The sequence below is a fragment of the Crocuta crocuta genome, unplaced genomic scaffold (genome assembly GCF_008692635.1).
Source record: "Crocuta crocuta isolate KB4526 unplaced genomic scaffold, BGI_CrCroc_1.0 scaffold179, whole genome shotgun sequence".
Classification (NCBI taxonomy): Eukaryota; Metazoa; Chordata; class Mammalia; order Carnivora; family Hyaenidae; genus Crocuta; species Crocuta crocuta.
The window spans coordinates 4914704-4935973 of record NW_027551568.1 but is presented as its reverse complement, the minus strand read 5'-3'; the positions used below and the strand labels follow the sequence as shown (position 1 = coordinate 4935973).

Sequence of the window (21270 nt, the reverse complement as noted above, 5' to 3'; positions counted from 1 at the left end):
GCATGAGAGTGCACATGTGCATATATGTGTGTGCATGCATGCATTGGGAGTGCATGTGTGTGCATATTCGTGTGTGTGTGTGTGTGCATTGGGAGTAAGTATATGTGCATATGTGTGTGTGTGCACGTATGNGCATGCATGCATTGGGAGTGCATGTGTGTGCATATTCGTGTGTGTGTGTGTGCATTGGGAGTAAGTATATGTGCATATGTGTGTGTGTGTGCACGTACATGTGTGAACTACTTAGAGCTGCATTTATCCACCTCACTGGCAATGGGTAGATCTGCATGGAGAAGGGGCATCCGCTTTTGTTTTAAATCTGCAAAGCCGACCACTCACTCCAAAGTTATGCATCCCCTTGCAGTTAAAGATTTAAAGTTCCAGCACGCAGCCCAGTGCCTGGTGCTCAATAACTATGTATTCAACGACTTACTAGTGACGGATGGACAATGCCAAAAGGAGGGAAGGCATGAGAGGGCCCTGGGGTCCAGTCAGGAGACAGGCTCCAGTACGAGTCACGTCTGGAATCCAGGCAACCGGGCATCAGACCCACCCTCCCTTGCCCTCACTTCCTTTTGTCCCAGATTCAGAAATCAGTTTCCCTCGTAATCATCTCCACCCTGCTGGTTACCCGTCAGCTACTCTGAAAACACCTGTTGGACAAAGGACACTCGTGCAGGAAATCATGCTGCATCTCTACAAAGTAACATCACACAGATTATTTAAAAGGCATCTGCGGGGCGCCTGGGTGGCTTAGTCGGTTGAGCGTCCGACTTTCACTTAGGTCACAATCTCGCGGTTCGTGGGTTCGAGCCCCGCGTCGGGCTCTGTGCTGACTGCCAGCTCGGAGCCTGGAGCCTGTTTCAGTCTGTGACTCCCTCTCTCTCTGACCCTCCCCTGCTCACGCTGTCTCTCTCTCTCTCTCTCTCCTGGAAATAAATAAAACATTAAAAAAAAGTTTAAAAAAAAAAGGCATCTGCAAAGTCATTCCTGGTGTCCGAAAGCAGCTACAGTGTTGGTAGCAACTGAAATCACCCGTCAGCCTGCCGTGAGGCTGGCCAGGGAGGTGCTGTGGCTCTCGGAGATGACTGAGTGCCAACCTGGGACGCTGGGTGGCCGTGGGGCCCTTCCAGCAGACTTTTTATTTCATTGTTTTTCTAGTTCTGAAGGGGAGAGATTTTCCCTCGTATTTGGCAGCAATTGTGAATTGCACCACTTGAGAAGAGAGGTCCAGTTTGCAAACTCCACGTAGCCCCACCCAGTGGCTTGTCCTGGTATTGCATCCAATCCCTGTTCTTGACTGAGCATCAGCCGAGCTACTCGAGGTGTATTTCCAGTCCGTTTGTGGAAACAATACTAGTTATCTTTAAAGACTGGAATCACGCTCAGTGTGTGGGAAGCTCGTGCATGAAGGCGCATGGAAAATGAGATGAGCTGGACTGGGGACCCTGCCCCACAATTTACGTGTCCCGTAGTCACTGAGCATAATCGCTGAGACAGACATTCCCTGGATGGAAGTCATGTTGCCACCCCTACAATTTAAACTCATGCCCATCTCTCTCTCTCTCTGCCCCTTCGGCTCCCTTTTGCTAAGCACTTCAGCTTTTCTATGTAAATGTCCTTCACTCCTGTTAGACCCCAGTCTGTAAACTACGGACCATCCATCAACAAGGCTTGGCTACTGACTGTTTTCGGATTGTCCAGGAGCTAAGAATAGTTTTTTACATTTTTTTACACTGTACAATGGTTGCATTTGAAATGGCTACTTAAGGGGCGCCTGGGTGGCTTAGTCAGTTAAGCGTCCGACTTTCGCTCAGGTCAGGATCCTGCAGTTCGTGGGTTCGAGCCCCACGTCGGGCTCTGTGCTGACAGCTCAGAGCCTGGAGCCTGTTTCAGAGTCTGTATCTCCCTCTCTCTCTGACCCTCCCCTGCTCATGCTGTCTCTCTCTCTCTCTCTCCTAGAAATAAAATAATTTTAAAAAAAGTGAAATGGCTACTTAATAGAATATCCTACATTTTGCCACTTGGCTCACAAAGCCTAGGATATTTACTATCTGGTCCTTTAAGAAAAAGTCTGCTGACCCCTGGAACAGACTGGGGGCTGCCCAGCTGTGTCTAATTCATCACCATCAAATACTCTGGGGGACAAAATTCCAATTCCGTGTTCCCAGCGTGTCCATGTCTGCCCTCACGTGGCGAGCTGATGAAACTGCAGCGTCTACTGGGCCTGAGGGACACGTTCAGCTTCATGGCTAAGGTGTGTTTAAGGATGAGCTCAGGGCGTTTCTGTGCAGACCTCATAACCAAGGTCAGGTATCTCTGTGTAGCCCCTGCGGATGCCCTCTGCTTTCTGACCTCCCCCAGCCTGCTCTGGCACCCCAGGAGGAGAGCATGGGCTCCTTGCTTCCTCACCTAGCGCCTGAGGGAGCCCTTGCAGGGGGAGCGTGGGGCCCTGGGAAGCGGGGAGCCTCTTACCTGATAAACTGAAGTTGGATTGGTGGAGGTTCCTGATGGGCGGGGGCTGGTGTTTGGAAGGTGAGGACTTGGCAGACGGGGCAGGGGTTGCATATTTGGGTGTGGCTGGCACCTCGTACACAGGACCGTCGTACATGCCCCTGGGAACACCTTGCAACCCAGAAACCTAAACAGGGAGGTGAGGGGCGTTGATGGGCAAGGTGCACCTGTGCCTTCCTATTCAGGCAGGCAGGAGCCCTGCGGCGGGACAGTGACTGGAGGTCGCCTCGGGGCCACACACACACACACACACACACACACACACACACGGGTACAGGTGCACACACGGCCAATATACATGTACCCACTTACTCCACATACACACATGCACACAGACAATTCACCCATGCGCATGCGTTCACCCATACGTAGAATCCAGCACACACATAGAAGGACGTGCACATAGATGCACACGNCATACACACATGCACACAGACAATTCACCCATGCGCATGCGTTCACCCATACGTAGAATCCAGCACACACATATAGAAGGACGTGCACATAGATGCACACATGCTTGTGTGTGTGCACATACACACGCACACAGAGCTTCATGCAGGAGGACCCCAAGCCCATTTTCAAGAGGCAAACACTTTCCCTGACACGGCCCACCATCCCCTCCAGGGCCAGTGAATCATCTATGGCCCTGCAAACAGTGAGCCCGAGTCAAGGACTGGGGGGCAGATAGTTTATTGGGGAGGTGATTCCAGAAAGGAGGAGGAGGAGAGGAAGGTGGGGTGACGGGGCCGCCTCGGAGGGCAGCCAGCTCGGGGAAACTGGGAAGCGAACATCTGCACTGACCCTCTGGGGGGCCGAGGCACGGCCACGGTCTCCATCCCCCGGGCTGAGCATCGCCCTGGGGAGCCCTGCGTCCCTGCCTGCCGGCTCTGGCCGCCTTTCTGTTCTCTTCGCAATACCTGCTTCCTGCATCTCGGGGGCCTCCCCAGGCCCTTCAGTGACCACCCCCCAGCTCAGCTCAGTCAGAGACATGGTCTGGGGCAGGTCCTGTCCCTCACCGGCTGTGGCTCCTGCCCTCTGCCCCCAGCATGCGCGGGGGTCCGGACTTGTGGCCACTGCAGATGACGGCCGGCATAGATACCAGGCACCCGCTCGTACAGACGTGGCTGGCAAGCACAGGCCTCGGGTCCAGGCCGATTTAGAGGGAACGCAGCTGGCCAAGGTGCGTCTGTGCCCCTCAGTGGGTGTCCCGCCGGGAGTTGACACAGGTCTCCTAACAGCCTGCTCTGGTCACTTGGCCACCTCGGCTTTTCAGGCCATTCTCAGACCTGACCTGCTTCCTGTCCCTGCCCACCTCTGGACACGCAAAGTCTATGTGATCTGGATTCTTGGACTCAGGGTGCTATGCCCTGTGGGACACGGAAAGACATCGAGCATCATCATGCAGACCTGGGAGTCTGGGGGAGACAGGAGGTTTCTGGGCTTTTCCATTAAAACTGGTGGTGGTGGTGGTGCCGTTTATGAAGGACAAGAAGAGTGGGACCACCCACAGGTGGGCACACAAATGTGTGCACATATACATCCATGCACACACGCACACGCGTGTAGGCATTTGCTCACACACAAAGGTGCATGCACAACCAGGCCCACACATACACACACACGTTCATACAACTATATCTACGCACAGACATGTACATCTATACACACGTGCATGCACACACATATGCACACATACACATGAGCATGCACACTATACACATTCATATAAATATATTTATGCACACACGTACATCTATGCACATATGTGCATACACACATATACACATTCATACAAGTATATCTATACACAATGTGCATCTATGCAGACATGTGCACGCACACATGCGCATGCACACACATGTACACATTCATACAAGTATATCTATGCACACACACGTACATACACATACATCTACTCACACACATGCATACACACACAAGCACGCATACTATACATATATACACATTCATACAAGTATATCTACACATAATGAACATCTATGCACACACATGCATGCACACATATACACATATGCATGTGCATGCACACACATGTGCACATTCATACAAGCATATCTATGCACACACACGTGCATACACATACATCTACTCACACGTGCATACACATATATACACACACGAGCATGTATACTATACATATATACACATTCATACAAGTATATCTATGCACACACATGCATACATACACATTTATGCATACATGCATGCACACACACATATACACATGCATACAAATATATTACACACATGTCCATGCACACACACATATACACATTCACACAAGTATATCTATGCACACACACACACACACCCAGATACACACACATACACCCAAGCTGGCCTTTCCAGCAAACATCAGCCACCCAGCAGGTGGTCGTGGTGACAGGAGGCACCCGATTAGGGAACGATGGGCCACAGCGGCAGTTTAGCCAAAGCGTGAGCAGCTCCCTCCTCCGAGCTGGACCAGAGCAGGGACGGAGCCTGCCCCACGCCCTTCGGTAGGGCCCCGGGCATCCCTGCTAAGACTCTTAAAGAAAGAGGGACGACGGGGACGCAGAATGCAAGGCCAGGGCAGCCAGACCAGAGGGAAGGCCTGAAGGGCGTCTAGAAGCAGTTCTGCCACCCCCTGAGTACGCTGGGGGGCGGCTATTTTTACCAGGAGGGCAATGCCTGAGGGCCTCAGCTTTCCCAGCTGGGTGACGCTGGCCAGTCCAACGCCCGAGCACCAGGAGGGTCCTGACACCCCGAAACGCGGGTGGTGAGGGCCCCGAGATGACGCGGGATGCGTACCCCGAAGCAGCGCCCCCTCCCCCCACCGCACATGCGCACTCGCTTTACAGTCTGCAAAGCCCCGGGCCCTCCCCTCCCGCCCCGGGTCACAGGCAGGACAGGGGAAGGGCCCACCTGGCACAGGGGGAGAGGGAGGCGCCCCGCGGCCGTGACTCGCGAATGCGCCGGGCCCCGGACCCCAGACCCACCGACCTTGTTCCTGATCCTGACGCGCTGGTACAGATACTCGGGGAAGGGCTTCCGTGGGATGAAGCGGCCCATGCCCTTGTTGACGTTGATGTTGCCGTCCTCGAAGACGATCTTGCCCTGGCTGACGACCACCAGCGGGGAGCCGTGGCACTCCATGCCCTCGAAGATGTTGTACTCCAGGGCCTGCCCGGCGAGAAACACGGCGGTGCCCTATGGCCCTGTGCACGGGGCAGCACGCCCCTCACGCCCTCGGGGGGGCACCTCCCGGCGCCTGGCCCCTGAACCCCTCCGTGGGGCCACCACAACCCACCCTCGCCGCCGGGCATGCAGATCGCGGGCGGGGAGGGCGGGTGTAGACAACCCAACTGATGTCTGCAGCACCACGAACGTGAAAGGAGGCCCCTGGTGTCAGGCAGTGTGGCGGCTCAGACTAAACAGACATTTCCGTGTCTTTTAAAAATACCCCCTTTAAAAAAAACTTNACATTAAAAAAAAAAAAAGATTTCTAAAAAAAACTTCTTTAAGTTATATTTATTTATTTTGAGAGAGAAGGAAACAGAGCATGAGCAGGGGAGGGGCAGAGAGAAAGAGAAAGAGAATCCCAAGCAGGCTCTGTGCTGTCAGCGCAGAGCCTGACACGGGGCTCGAACTCTCGAACCGTGAGATCGTGACCTGAGCGGAAATCAAGAGTCAGAAGCTTTAACCGACTGCACCGCCCAGGTGCCCCAACGTCACTTGTATTTTTAATTTCTGTCTCTAATTTGAAAGACAAAATATATTCTTAAAAATACACATCACTTCCATAACTCCTATAGGGAATGTAACTACCTCTAGCCGACTGCTTTTTATAATTTAAAAAGTAGGTCATATATATAAATGGTAAGAGAAAATCAAACAGCGCAAACAATATGTGATTTTTAAAAGTAGGTGTCTCTTCCACCTCAGACTGAGCCATCTGCCCCAAAGAGATTCTCCTGTGTCACAGATGTTTTCTGAGCATGAGCCACTGTCTCGACTTTGCAAGAACGCTCGCTGTACAGCTGGCTTTCACCTGAAGTTTTCTCCTGAGCTCAGGGACTGTCCCCATCAGTGAAGGTACGTGGGTTAAACATGTGTTCAACACTCTTTCAACTGCTGCACCACACCCCTCACAGGAGTGTCTTATCCTTTATTTATCCAGTTCCCAGGGATGGACCACTGGGTTGTTTCCCTGCGTTTCGCTAAAACCCAGCCTTCTGGGGATCCACACCGGCTTGTGTGAACCTTTCTAGATGTGGAGCTTGGGCCCAAAGTATAAATGGATTTTAACTTTAATAGATCTGTCCTCCCAAATGGCAGCACCAGTCTACACTCCCAACAAAGTCTGACCCCTCCTGCATCCCATCAGCCGCCAGGGTCTGGGTCACTGCACGGTGAGCCATAGCGTCTTACCCTTGAGATCTGCATTTGGTTACCTGTGAGACGGGGTCTGTTATTAAAGATCTAGAAGTGGTTTGTATATTTCTTCTTCCATAACTGTGTTTTTGCACAGCGTTCTAGCCATTAGGTTCTGGGTATTTTTCTTGCTGGTTTCTAAGGACACTTTTTATTTACTTGTTTTGAGAGACAGAGAGAGAAAGCAGGGGAGGAGCAGAGAGAGGAGAGAGAATCCCAAGCAGGCTCCATGCTTCCAGCAGGGACACGGGGCCCGACTCGGGGCACGGACTCCTGAACCGTGAGATCACGAGCTGAGCTGAAATGAAGATTCGGATGTGTAACCAGCTGAGCCACCCAGGAGCCTCTCTGAGGACACTTTTGATTTTAACGAATTTATCTGTTGTTCATCCTGAGTACCATCCCGCTGTCTGTCCTCTGCCTTGTGATCTCATGTAAGGTAATAATAATTCTTATTTTCATGCCATACAGAGGGGGTATTTGTTTAATTTGTACACAGTCGATGCTCAAACAGGCCAATCTTCCCCGTTACACGTTCTAAGTTTTGTGTCGTGGTTAGACAGATCTTCTCGCCGTCAAAACTAGCATTTTTTATTTAATTTTATTTATTTATTCTTCAAAACTATTACTCTTTAAAAAAATTTTTTTCAATGTTTAGTTATTTTTGAGATAGAGACAGACAGATAGACAGAGTGTGAGTGAGGGAGGGGCAGAGAGGGAGGCGCAGAATGGGAAGCAGGCTCCAGGACCCGAGCTGTCAGCACAGAGCCCGACACGGGGCTCGAACTCATGAACCATGAGATCATGACCTGAGCCGAAGTCAGACACTTAGCCGGCTGAGCCACACAGGCGTCCCCAAAACTATCACTTTTTTAAGTTTTTATTTTTGAGAGAGAGAGTGTGTACACGAGAGTGCAGAGGGGCAGAGAGAGGGGGGGAAGAGAGGATCCAAAGCCGGCTCCATGCTGACAGCACAGAGCCCGACGTGGGCCTCAAACTCACAAACCATGAGGTCATGACCTGAGCTGAAGTTGGACACTTAACCGACTGAGCCACCCAGGTGCCCCAAACTATCATTTTTAAGAACATGCTGAGGCGCCTGGGTGGCTCAGTCAGTTAAACGTCCGACTTCGGCTCAGGTCATGATCTCGCAGTTGTGGGTTCGAGCCCCATGTCGGGCTCTGTGATGACAGTTCAGAACCTGGAGCCTACTCCGGATTCTGTGTCTCCCTCTCTCTCCGCCCCTCCCCTGCTCATGCTCTCTCCTTCCCTCTCAAAAATAAATAAAAATTAAAAATATAAATAAATAAAAGCATGCTTTATTATATATAGACCCTTGATAACTTCCACGTCAACCTTCGATCCATTTGACAAGAATTCCAATCTGGCCCAGCACGGAGGGAAGATGCTTCCCCAAGATTAACCTAAAAAACAGTCACTTCCCACATGGGTGACCTCAGTCCCATGACTTATTATTATGAATCATGTCCCCCTAAAAAGATACGCTTTAGTCCAAACCCTCAGTCAGGACTTCAGAACGTGACCTTATTTGGAAATCGAGTCTTTGCAGATGGGATTCTAAGATGATGTCGCACTGGAGGAGGCGGGCCCTGATCCAATGGCTGGTGTCCTTAAGGCAGATGGTAAGACACAGGGAGATGCCACAGATGGTAAGGACGAACCCACGACCCAGGGACGGCAAGGACAGCCAGCGACATCAGGAGCCAGGACAGAGGCAGAGCACAGGCTCTCCCTGAGACCTTCAGGGGAACACGGCCCCACGGACACCTTGATTTAAGACCACGGCCTCCGGAATCATAAGAGAACACATTTCGGTTGTTCAAAGCCACTAATTTGTGATGCTTTGTGACAGCAGCCACAGGAACTCATACACGTATCCTCTCTCTGTCCACTTCTGCCTTTATTAATCCCCGGCTACCTGAGAGGATCACTGAGTCACTAAGTGAGGTGTCATTAAGTGACACGACACGTGGAACTGCCAGGCACAGAGCCACCACAAGATGGTATCTGGCTGGATTGTGACAGTCATCGGAAATGCCGCTCCTAAGCATTGAACCCGCACGTCCACTGAACACGCACTGAAATAATGAGATGAGAGGTCTGCGCGTGTCCAGCTCACTCTCCTTCCCACCTGCCGTGTCCCTGCTGGGCCCCCAGCATGAGGCCTTGAACGGCTGGTCCAGCCTTCATCTTCCGCTGGACCTCGACCACCGTGCAGGCCTCGGGGCAGCCCCAGCCGGCGGGTGGCGCGGCGGCGCCGTCTCTCACCTGCAAGACCTTCTCAAATGTTCTCCTGATGTGACACCTTCCTGTCACCACGAGGAACACTGTCTGTCCACATTACCAGACCCCACTGTGTGCACGCACATCACTGCCTTCACGGTGATTATAATGGGATTGCGTGCCCGCTAGGCAATAAGTGTGGAGAATGGGGTGCGCTTTTCTCCAGGGAGGCGACCCCGGGCTTGTCTCCCCCTTGGAAACTTGGGGGGTGAGGGAAGGCAGCATGTCACTAGGGAGCTCTGGTTATTGTAAGCATGACTGCCTGTCGGGGACGGTCATAGAGTCCCAGATAGTCATGGACTGGACAAGACCTCTATGGCCCCAATGCCATGACCCCTGTGGCCAAGCAGGGCCCCAGGGTCCAAGCTCATGAACTGCTACAAATGGTTCCTCTCACCTTCTTATGAGACTTCCTGATGCTGGGGTCCTGTCCTCATGCAGGTGGCCTGGCCTCCACCAGCAGGTAACCCCGGAGGATGGGAATCTGCCTCTGTGTGGCAGTGGGGACCCTGTCACAGGACGATGCAGCACGCACACACCCTTGCTCCCGGCCCATGTCCTGTAACAACGTTAGTGGGCCGGGGGCCAGGCTGTGGCCTCCTGTCTGTGGCCTCCTGTGTCTCTTAAGTGTGGACTTTAATCTAGACCCAAGATCACTGCTGGCCTCACAGAGTGGAATCACAGAAGCAGTGAGGGAGGGGAAGATGTCTTGTGTCTCTCTGCATCTTAGGTTTGCTGGTTGAGTAAAGAGGTCAAGTGCATGTAAGGCACTAAGCGCAGAGATAATCCTCAGCCATAGGCTTGGAGCCTGGGGCCTGGGAGAGCGTGCACTGCGCTTGGGGGGGAGGGGTGCACACCGCAGGCTTTAGGTCCAAACCTTTCCTCTGCGGACTGTTAGCAGTGACCGCAAAATGAAGCGGGACGTTTCTGAGCTAGGAGATCAAACCTCTTCTAGCTTGATAATGAAATAGAAGAATCTTGGATCTAATACATCTCCTCTGAGCCTGAGAATGCATGCATCTAGAGCAGGGGCCACCGAAAGAGAGAGTCGGAGACAGAATCAGAGCGAGGCAGAGAAAACATATCTAACAGAACAATAGCCGCTTACTGGAGCCTGCTCAAACTCAGTCTCTCCAACTGGAAGAGAAATGTGAATGACGGAGTCACATCGATAATCACGTAACATCCTGGCTGGAAACTTCATAAATCATTTTTATCCAGAGACTTCTAAAGTGCTTGCAAAGGAATAATCACTTACCCAAACCAGGAGTGTCTCAGATAAGCCAGAACTTACCGACTTGTGACTCTTGGCTGTTATGGTCTTCACCTTGTCGGGGTCCCAGATGACCACATCGGCGTCCGAGCCCACGGCAATCCGCCCTTTTCTGGGGTACAGGTTAAAGATCTTGGCTGCGTTGGTGCTGGTGATTGCAACAAACTGGTTCTCATCCATTTTGCCAGTAGCCTAAAGGCAAGATCCATTAATGAGAAGAACGCCCCGTAACAGCTGCGGGGGAAGGGCAGACGGGCAAAAATATGGACCCACCGATAGGAGTCCACAACAGAAGTCTGGAATTTACTCCTCCCCTGCTGAAAATAGGCCATCCTGAAAGAGCACAAGGGCGTGGCCCAATTGGAGCGGAAATGTAACTGACCGCCCAGAGGTACGTTGGCATTTGCTCAACAGCCACTGTGCCATCCTGTCGGTCTCGTTGGGTCCAAGTTTAATATAAATTAAAATGTTCGGTTTCAAGTCAGGGAACAGGGGCTGACTTGTGCAACAAGCATCCTCTGTACCCTCTGTCAACCCCAGACACACACACATGCTTTACAGGAACTGAGATGTGGTCAAAACAAAACTAAAGAAAACATTTTGCATCCTTGCCCCGAAGCAAGGAAGGGAGCTTTAAGGGCCAACAGTGCACAATGCCCCAGCTTTTGATGGACCAGGTAGGGTACTTCTAGAATGTTCCTGGGGAGAGGAGCCTCCCCGGGTGGTTCCTTACCACCGCCTTGTCCCAGACGACGGTCATCCGCTCCTCTATCCCGTTGACACCCTCAGGGATCAGAGTGAAGTTATCCTTGCCCACCGCCTTCTGCGGAGTGCTGTAGGGACAGTGGCCACTGCCTGTGACCTGCAGGTCTCCACTGCAAGGACAAAAACAAGGTGGGGTCACACTTGAGTTCAGGTTGAACTTCAGGCACCCAATGCAGTCTGTGAAACGAAAACCCCCAGAGGTTCTAGGGAGAGGGTTTGGGGCACATCACGGGCATTAGTGGGTGACCCTGGGAGGTCCTTTGGGGGCCTTGTGTCTTGTTGGGAGAAGGTTCGGTCAGTGCGGGCTCCAGGCTCTGTGCGTAGGGCTCCCCAGGCGGGCTTCCCCTCCTCACCCGGAAGAGTGGGCATCCGCCCAAAAGACGTGCCAGGTGAGGTTCAGCAGGGAGTGAGGCCACACCAGGCTCAGCTGGGGGGACAGTGTGGGACTTGTATTTCACGCTGAGAGAAGAGGACCCTGGGGGTCTCCGGGTAGAGGAGTGGTTTGGTCTGGTCTGGGTTTTAAACTCAGGGTGCTGGTTAGAAACAGACTGTGATGTGTTGGGGGCGTGGAAGGGGGCAGCATGGAAACAGGGGCCTGTTGGAGGTGAACCAGGATGGCCACAGCCATGGGGTGAGAAGCGGGCAGATCCCGGGGCCTCTGGCCTGGGCCCTGCCACCTTCAGAGATGGGCAAGGCTGTGGGAGCGTTAGCTGTGTGGGGGAAGATGGGGAGTCCGTTTGGACTTGGAGCTGCCCGCCAGACCTCAGGCTGCAGATGATGAGCAAGCCCGTGGATATGCAAGTCAAGGGTTTCTGCGTCATTTGGGAGAAAGGGACTTCCATGAATGGCACATACCCTCACCGCCTTGGGGCTCCTCCTGACCACAAGCCCTGACTTATCCCCTATCCAGCAAACTCCTACTCCCCCTCTAGCTCCAGGCCCGACGTGGCCTTGCCCATGAAGCCTTCTGCGAGTCTCCTGGTTCTGAGCGTGCATCTCTGCTCCCTGAGCTGCCTGCACCCCTCACCACTTAGCCTTCCCTATGGCCTCAGTGTTCTTCCCTCATGCTGGCCAATAGCAGGGAAGAAACCAAAGTGGCTGTGCTCCTGTGTGCACGTGGCCAGGAGGTGCTTTGCAAGTAACAGGAGCCACCTAGTGAACCCTAAATCCCAGGCCAATTTCCTGCACCATCTCATTCCCAGCTCTGCAGTAGGTTCTATGTGCTCCCCCACGTTGCTGATGAGAAAACCAAGGCAGAAAGCCATTCCAGGGCATGCAAGTGACAAGCCCAAGGTGAATCCTGGACTCTCATTCCTAATCCTGGGTGCTTCCTGATAGACCTCAGTATACCCAAAATACCCCCAGCCCACCTCCCCCCAGGGTCTCACCAGGCCAGCAGGGAGGTCAAGTAGTCAGGTGTGGTGGGGTCCGGGCTCAGGGGAGGGGAGGTCACGAATGCCGCTGCCTTGGCCCAGTTCTTGCTCCAGTAATGGGTGCCATCAGTCCCCAGGCTGGCAGCGATGGGCTCGCCAAACACGAGGGGGCCTTCGGGGACAAACACGAACACACGTGGTTAAGGACGGATGGTCTTGTGCGGGGTGCTGGGTAACAGAAGTGGAGGGTCTCAGAGACCGGAAAACAAGGCTCCGAGGGGCAATGCGTTGTCTGTCCTTCCTGGCTTCACCATCCAGCCCAGTGACGCCCGGCCGCCCAGGCACTCACTCAAGCACCAGCTTCACCACCTAGCAACCTCCTGGACTGGTCGTGCTTTTAGGATTTGGATATGACCATTATCCCCTTTGACAGATTTGTCACTCGAAGCACAGGGATGGGATTTGCTGTCCCAGTGTGGATGCTGCCAGCATCAGATTTTCAAGTGGAGTCAGGTTCAAGTGTTTTATATGGGAGGGGATTCCAGGCAGCACTGGCTAGGGATTGAGGAGTGACATAAGGCAAAGAAAGACACCAGGAACAGGTAAGCTGTCACTGAGTCATGGCCTTGAGCACCTGCAGCTCAGTGCCGCCGGGGCCTCTGGGAACCCCAATTAAAATTGTATTTAGGGGCGCCTGGGTGGCTCAGTCGGTTAAGCGTCCGACTTCGGCTCAGGTCATGATCTCACGGGTTCGAGCCCCGCGTCGGGCTCTGTGCTGACAGTTCAGAGCCTGGAGCCTGTTTCCGATCCTGAGTCTCCCTCTCTCTCTGACCCTCCCCTGCTCATGCTATCTCTCTTTCTCTCAGAAATAAATAAAACATTAAAAAAAATTTTTTTAATTCTTTGTAAAAAAAATTAAAAAAATAAAATTGTATTTAATTTTACTTAATTTAAATTGCCACAGACACGCATGACTGGCGTGACAGCACAGAAAAAATAACACAGAACGTATCATTAATATTTTTATAGAATTACATGTTGAAATACTATGCTGGTTATATCAGGTTAAAATACAGTATTGAAGATCTTTCTTAAATACAGGTAGGAGTACTTCCCACGTAGGGCTCCTATGAGAAGTAAGGTACATAACGTATAGAGCAGATGTTCCATTATGGTTGTCGTGTTGTTGATTTCTGCCTGGCCTTCCCCACTGACCCACGACTCCCCAGCTGGCCTCACACGAGGCAGTGGGAACAGGTGGACCCCGTCCAGGTGGCGAATGTCTTTGGCGAATGTCCACCAGGACTAAAGGGTCCCAGCTACTGTCTCGGTGTAACAGGCACTCGCCCTCCTCTGTCCACCTGTCCGTCATTCTCTCCCTGAGTTTGGGAAGGAAAATTCTCTGGGCATCCCTCTTCCTTCTTGGTCTGGTGACTGCTGGACACTGTGGACCTCACTCTCAAGAAGGCCTGGGGACTGTATTGGGGCCCTTGCTCTGAGTCTCCTGTGGTTGGAACACACCCACTGCGGCCTTCACCCAATGGTCCTCAGTGAGGCAGGCAGCCTGGTTCTGGGGCCGCACTTGGGAGGTGAAGACACCAAAGCAGGAAGTGAATGGCCAACATGAAGCTGAGAACAGCATCGACCAACACCTATGGAGCCCTGGGGACCCACCAAGGGCTTCACATCTGTGAGCCCCCAGGGCCCATTGAGAGACAAGGCAGCGAACGTTCAGAGCAGTTATGGTGCACGTACGTCCGTCTTTGAGCTGGGTGGCTGGCTTCCCGGACCACACTCCCCTGATGTCCGGCACGGACCCCTGGCTCTGGAAAACCATCTTCTTCCTTCCCAACCCACAGCCGAGACTCTGTGGGCCCCGCGATGGACCCTGGATGCAGACACTGACCATGGGGCCCTAGACAGCGGACTCATGATAAAGGGCCCAGAGGGGACCAGAAAGCGGGCGGGCAGGATCCCAGAGAGGACACAGCCCGCCCCCATCACGACTTGATGTGACACCCAGGACAGAGCTGGAACAGCGCAGAGCTGATTATCTGATCCCACAAGATGGGATAATTACCTCCATGAGGCTTAGACTGCTGGCAGGGTGTCTCTGAGCAGTGGCCCCATCAGTGTACTTGACCCCACTGGACAACCCCCTTCCTTATGGCCCAGCTGCCCCGCAGGCGGCCCAAGCGGTGGGCTGTGTACCTTTCTTCCTGGCCAGAGTGATGATGTCCGCCGCACTCTTGCTCATCACCTTCGTGATGTACACCGGGCAATTGATTCGGCCAGCGATGGTGATGGCCCGAAACACAGCCTCGGCCTCTAGCTGGGGACACGGCAATACACGGGTCACAGGAGGGAGGAACAGAGGCAGTTACGACCCCCCCCAAGTCCCCAGGGCTTTCCCCAAATCAGCGCCCTTCGGCTTTCCTCAATTAAGTGCAGCCAGAGGCAAATCTACCGCATCAAAGGAGAAAAATACTAGATTTCTAAAAAGAAAGGAAAAAAAACAAGGCAAAATGTATTTGGTTAGAGGGCTGGAAGACAGGATTATGCCATGATGCTTGCTTGGAAGTACGCTGCATGTTCTGTTAGAAGGGAACAAACCAGGCAGAATAAAGCATCAAAAGGCCCACAAAATGGTCCATTACTTATAAAACATCTGACGTAAGTGAATGTATGTGTCAGACATGCATTCTCCATGCATTCAGCAACCATGTGAAAGTGCCTGCTCTTTGACTTGATCTCTGCCCCCTCTAGACCAGTGTTTCTTGAATGAAAGGACCAGATATGTTTTGCTTCTAATTTGCAGTCTGCTGATGCCCCAAATGTGGTCCCACTGCTTGTGATTGGCACTGAGTCTATGCGTACCCAAGAGGGTCTCCACCCTGCTCTCTTGGGTGGACCCACTGGTCACATGCCTGGATGTGGGGCAAAGTCCACATGCTATAAATGTTTATAAACATGGTCTCCCTGACCTCACGAGGGACCAGGAACACAGCTCGTGGGCCATGGAGCTCAGGTGCAGAGCACTGAGCTAGATCAAGAGTCCCTTGGGGTAAAAGTCTGTCTACTCATGTATTGTGTCCCCAGTATTTGGCATAAGGCCAGGCCCACAGTGCATGCACGCATACATACGCGCGCGCACGCGCACACACACACACACACACACTGCCTGCCATGGAAACTCATCCATGCTGGAGTCTTAGAACACAGTGGGCAATGTCCAATGGCTCCATTTTCTATCACCAAACACACAAATTCCTCGGTGAGGATCCTGGACACAGTTAGGACACTGAAGTGTTCATGGGGACTTGGTGTGATGCCCGTGGGCCCAGGGACAAGCAGAGCCTTTCGCTGGCTCATATGATTGATTCCCAGTTGGCTCTGGCTGGGCTCTTCCAGTTGGGACAGCATCTGGGGGAGCCCTCAGCAATGTCAGAGTCACATCCAAGGGGAGGCCCCGTTACCTCTTCGGGTCTGCTCAGAGCGTGGCCCTCAGGACCTGTGATGCCCATCTCCAAGATCCGCTTTTGTTCCTGCAAGAGAAGAGCAAGGAGTCAGAGGTTGTAGAAGGTCAGTGGGGAGAGGCCGGTTCTCCAGCCCCCAGTCAGGCAGATGGGCAGCGGAGGCCCGGGAGGGTGAGTGGTTTGCAGGGGTCAAACTTGGGCTGCGGGGTGACCCAGCTTCTCTGCTCCCTCCGCTACGCCTGCCTCCTTCTGCCTTTGCAACCCAGGACATCTACATCCGCACCTGCTCTCTATTCAGTGCCCCGACACCAGTGAGGGGGCTGGTAAGAAATGAGCCCTGAAGACCACCCACCACCTTTCCAATCCCGAGTCTCTGCTGCAGGGTTCTCCTTGGGGAAGAAAGGTGGTTGGGTATTCGTGAACTTGGAAGCCAAAAAGCCCTAAACTGTGAGTCCAGCCACAGAATTGGTCATCTCTGTGACTTGCGGCAAGTTGGTCAGGCTCCCTGGCCTCAGTCTTCTCTTCTTTACGCTGGGAACAACAGTGCTTACATCTTACAGTTCCCACAATGAGTCAGCGAGGGAGCATCTGTAAGATGCCCGCACGGAACCTGGCGTGTGGCAGAACTCGGTAAGTGGCAGCGGGTTCTCATTACCGGCTTCTTCTTCCTGGTGCCTGTCATTCTAGCAAAAAACCTCCACCTCAAGCTTGTCATATAGCCCTGAAATGGTTCCCTGAGCTAATGCCCTAGATCCAAACCCATCTGCTTCAAGGTTTCCTTGTTGCAGGAATACTATAATTTCAAAAAAATCATTTTTTTTTATGTTGCCCAGATGTCAGCCGTGTTGCTGTTAATTTTCACTTCTGCGTTTCTATATCATTCCCCGGCACATTCCTACCATGAACCCCCGAGCCCTATCAGCCATGAAAAAAACCATAATTCAACTGCGTCTCTGGTTAGGAAGGCTGAGCTTACTATAGGATTGTAAGCAGGAAACAAGGTCAAGGTCCAAGAGTTAGGGTGGATTTGAGTAGACCGTGGAATAATTTCAACTCTTAAAGATGGTTTTTAGAAAGCATTTCTGTGCATAGTCTACAAAATGACTTTATGATATGGAGAGATCCCCGTGCAAGATTGTTTAATCATCCATTACTATTTCTGTTGGAAAGAAGGCAGGAAGGGAAGAGGGGAAGAGGGAGGAATAACCCAAGACACTATGACGGAAGAAAGCATGGATCACAGAAAACTGGAACAAGGTTTCGAGGTAGAGATCGTGGGCGGAGTGCGGGCGGTATTTCTGCTCCCCTCTGAAGCCCCATCAAAGTGACAGAAAAGGTACATAAAAGCCACGAGAATGCAGAGAACACAACAAAAACAAAATTGTGGAAGCTGGAAAGCACACAAGAAAAGATAACAGATTGGAGCTGAGAAAGCTAAATCTTATGGGGGCAGTGAGGAAAGCCAAGTTGGGGGGGCCCCGGCTGGACATCTCACACCCTGCTGGTGGGCATGTGGGTTTGTTCATTCTGGAAAACGGTTTAGCAGCAACAACCAGAGCTGTATATACATGTACCCACCAGCCAGCAATTTCACTCCTGGGTATAGACTAACAAATGCAAACAAAGTTGTTTTTGTTTTGTTTTGTTTTTAATTTTTATTTTTAAATTTATTTCTAGGGGGGAGAGAGAGAGACAGCGTGAGCAGGGGAGGGTCAGAGAGAGAGGGAGTCACAGACTCCGAAACAGGCTCCAGGCTCTGAGCTGGCAGGCAGCACAGAGCCCGACGCGGGGCTCGAACCCACGAACCGCGAGATCATGACCTAAGCGAAAGTCGGACGCTTAACCGACTAAGCCACCCAGGTGCCCCAACAAAGGTTTTTTTAAAAAGTGTTTTTCTAATGTTTTTATTTCTTTTTGAGAGAGAGAGAGAGAGAGAGCAAACACAAGCAGGGCAGGAGGAGAAAGACAGGAGAGAGGGAGAGAATCCCAAGCAGGCTCCACGCCATCAACGCAGAGCCCCACGCAGGGCTTGAACCCACAGACTGTGAGATCATGACCTGAGCTGAAATCAAAAGTCAGACGCTCAACTGACTGAGCCACCCAGGCGTCCCTGAAATGCAAACACAGTCTTAACAAAAGACTGAACAAGAATATTCACAGAAGCTTTATACACAACAATCCCAAATTTGAAACTATCCAAACATCCATCAATTAGAGAATGATTTACGACATATTCATGGATTGGAAGTCCACAAGGTCCATCTTTCTGAGAGCAAGCAAAGAACGGAATCCTGAAAACCACCACCTGAGTGAGGTTGGAAGTCCTGGCCTATTCCAGACTTAGGACTGACACCTTCACCGTAGCCCGTGACAGCCCCGACTAAGCCACACCTGGACTCCTGACCCAATGGACCATAAGATAAGAAATGCTCATTGCTTTAAGATGCTAAGTTCTGGGGTACTTTGTTATGCAGCCACAGAGAACTAACATAGGTGTTGGTGACCAGAGATAGGGTGTTACCATAACAACCACCTGAAGCTGTGGGACCAGGCAGTTCACGGAGGCTGCAAGAATTTCAAGGCGCGTGTTGAAGAGAGCCCAGAGTAGCCTGGAATGGACTGTCAGTGGAAAAGACGGAGCTTGGGGACCTTGGCGGTAAGACCTCAAAAGGAAATGAGGACATTTTTTGGAAGCTGGAGCTTGCTGTGTCTCAGCAGAAAGCTTAGCAGCACTGCCCTCCATGGTGACATGGAGGCAGAAACGGGCCTAAGGAGCCAGGGACCCAATTAGGAGACTGCCCAGCGAGCTGCTGGAGGGTCTGGTTTCTTCCTGATGCTTGGAGTAAAAATGTGAGAGGGATGATAAGGAAGCAAGGGGTGTTTAAAAAGAACCAGGTCCTCCGTTAAGTTCTTCCTAATCCCCCTATACGTGCAAATATATGGTATTTGTCCTTCTCTGCCTGACTTACATCACTCAGCATAACACCCTCCAGGTCCATCCATGTTGCTACACAGGCCAGATTTCATTCTTTCTCATTGCCATGTAGTATTCCATCGTATAGATAAACCACATCTTCTTGATCCATTCGTCCGTTGATGGACACTTAGGCTCGTTCCATGTTTTGACTGTTGTTGAGAGTGCTGCTGTGAACATTGGGGTCCATGTGCCCCTGTGCATCAGCACTCCTGTAGCCCTTGGGTAAATTCCTAGCAGTGCTATTGCTGGGTCATAGGGGAGTTCTATTGTTCATTTTGTGAGGAATCTCCACACTGTTTTCCAGAGGGGCTCTTGAATGCCAAGAACAAACTGAGGGCTGATGGGGGTGGGGGAAAGGAGAAGGGGGTGACGGGCACAGAGGAGGGCACTTGTGGGGATGAGCACTGGGTGTTATACGGAAACCAACTTGACAATAAACTATTTAAAAAAAATACAAATAAAAATAAAAGGAACCAGGACATAATCGTTCTGAAAAGTCTCCACTTTTCCAAAGAGCAAAAGATAGGGCAGTGAAGAAAAGACCCTTTAACGAGATTGAGGGTAGGTCCCCAGAGCCTCTCCAATAAGAGGGCCTCTAGGAAGCTCAGGGTGTGGCCAGGGTAGGGGTAGACTTATCTGGAAGAAATCTGTGGGTGTCTTTTGTCTCACGGAGCAAACCACAGAGGGAATCACGAGAGGCCAACAAAGGTTTGGGGAGAATCACTTTAGCAAACCCCTGCCAGCCTGGGCTGAATGGAATGAAAACACCTCAAAATGAAAGGAGGCACTTGGACCTCCAAACTCTACTGGGCAGGAAGCAGCTGCAGGCAACGTGCTGCCTTCCATGGAAAGGATGGATGACCGGAAGTGGGGGAGAATGGGGAGGGGGGGCTGGAGCCAAGAGCCCAGAAGGTGGAGCCAAGAGCCATGCAGAACTATTCTCAGGCTCCAAGACCCAATCAAGGAACTGCCAACATGTGTCCGACTGGATTTCAGAACGGCTATGGACCAACCTTGAAGCTTCCCATTTTCCCTCTTGAAAAGGAACGTCTACCCACCGTTGATGCCAGATGTTGAGTGTGTGCTGGGGGGAGGCAGCCACGCCTCTGTGGCTCTAGAGACCTGCAGATTATAGAAACTATCGCCAAGGAGCCTCATCTACACCAAGATATGACCTAGGCACTTCCAGACTTTGGTGCCGTGATGGGATTCTGGAGGACCCTGGAAGGGGATGGATGTGTTCTGCATGTGAGAGGGATATCAGTCACTGGGGTGGGGGGGATCACAGGACAGAGTCGCCCCCAGAGATCCTCACTTCCTGGCATTCACACCCTTGTAGAATCCCAACTTTCTGGCTGTGGGGTAGCCTTAGAATTCTGCGGCGTGATAGAACTTGTTTGTGTTTTACTCTGAATCTGAAAGAATTTTGATTTTACAGAAAAACTGCAAGGACACAAATAATAAATAAAGCCAGTAGGTAACACTCATAGCGAACCTTCAGATCTCATGCACTTGGCCATCATGGCAGAGTCCCACTGCACGATGGAACTGCCTTATCATCCTGGCTCTGTGCCCCGTGTAACAGCGAGCAAGATGTTCATACCAGAACCTCTGTTTCTCTCTCTATAAAGTGGGGATATCTATGTTATATCTACGTCACAGATATACACAGCATCTATGTCATATCTACGTCACCATATACACAGCATCGTGCCTGGTATTAACTGTCTTTACTGGGTGCATCCAAGTCTCCTGCATGCCTAACCTTGCTTGGTGACGTCAGGACCAACCCACGCTCCCACACCAAGGCCAACTGCCCATCCCTGACTTCCTCCCCTTCTCCTCCATCTGGTCACTCGATGAAATCTGCAGAGGGTGCTCCCTCCTTCACATACTTTGCTTCTTCCACTCCCTCTCTCTACCTCCCATCTTCATTTCTTCTAAGAATTGTTGGAGTAGAACATAGCTGGTCACCCCGAGTCCATCCTTTTCCCGTCAAATTCTCCATTCTACAGCCAGAACGATCAAACTGGGTTAACGTCTCTCCCTGCCCACAACTTCTGCATGGCTGCAGCCTATTATATGTCAGATGCTGACCTTTGCATCCGTGATATAATTTAATCCTCACAAGGCAGGAGCTTCTGGGTGAAG

The 21270-nt window shown here is 51.8% G+C and overlaps 1 protein-coding gene across 1 annotated transcript in view; it reads right to left on the bottom strand.

The window, feature by feature from the left end:
* The window catches only part of CRMP1 (collapsin response mediator protein 1), a 73790-nt gene that overhangs the window by 1618 nt on the left and 50902 nt on the right, over positions 1-21270 (bottom strand). Inside the window, exons 7-13 of the mRNA XM_077750417.1 lie at positions 16143-16211; positions 14878-14998; positions 12682-12838; positions 11262-11403; positions 10550-10720; positions 5521-5700; positions 2476-2641 (exon numbers count right to left, since the gene is read on the bottom strand). Coding sequence (XP_077606543.1) covers positions 2476-2641; positions 5521-5700; positions 10550-10720; positions 11262-11403; positions 12682-12838; positions 14878-14998; positions 16143-16211 — 1006 coding nt within the window. The remainder of the gene's footprint in view (positions 1-2475; positions 2642-5520; positions 5701-10549; positions 10721-11261; positions 11404-12681; positions 12839-14877; positions 14999-16142; positions 16212-21270) is intronic.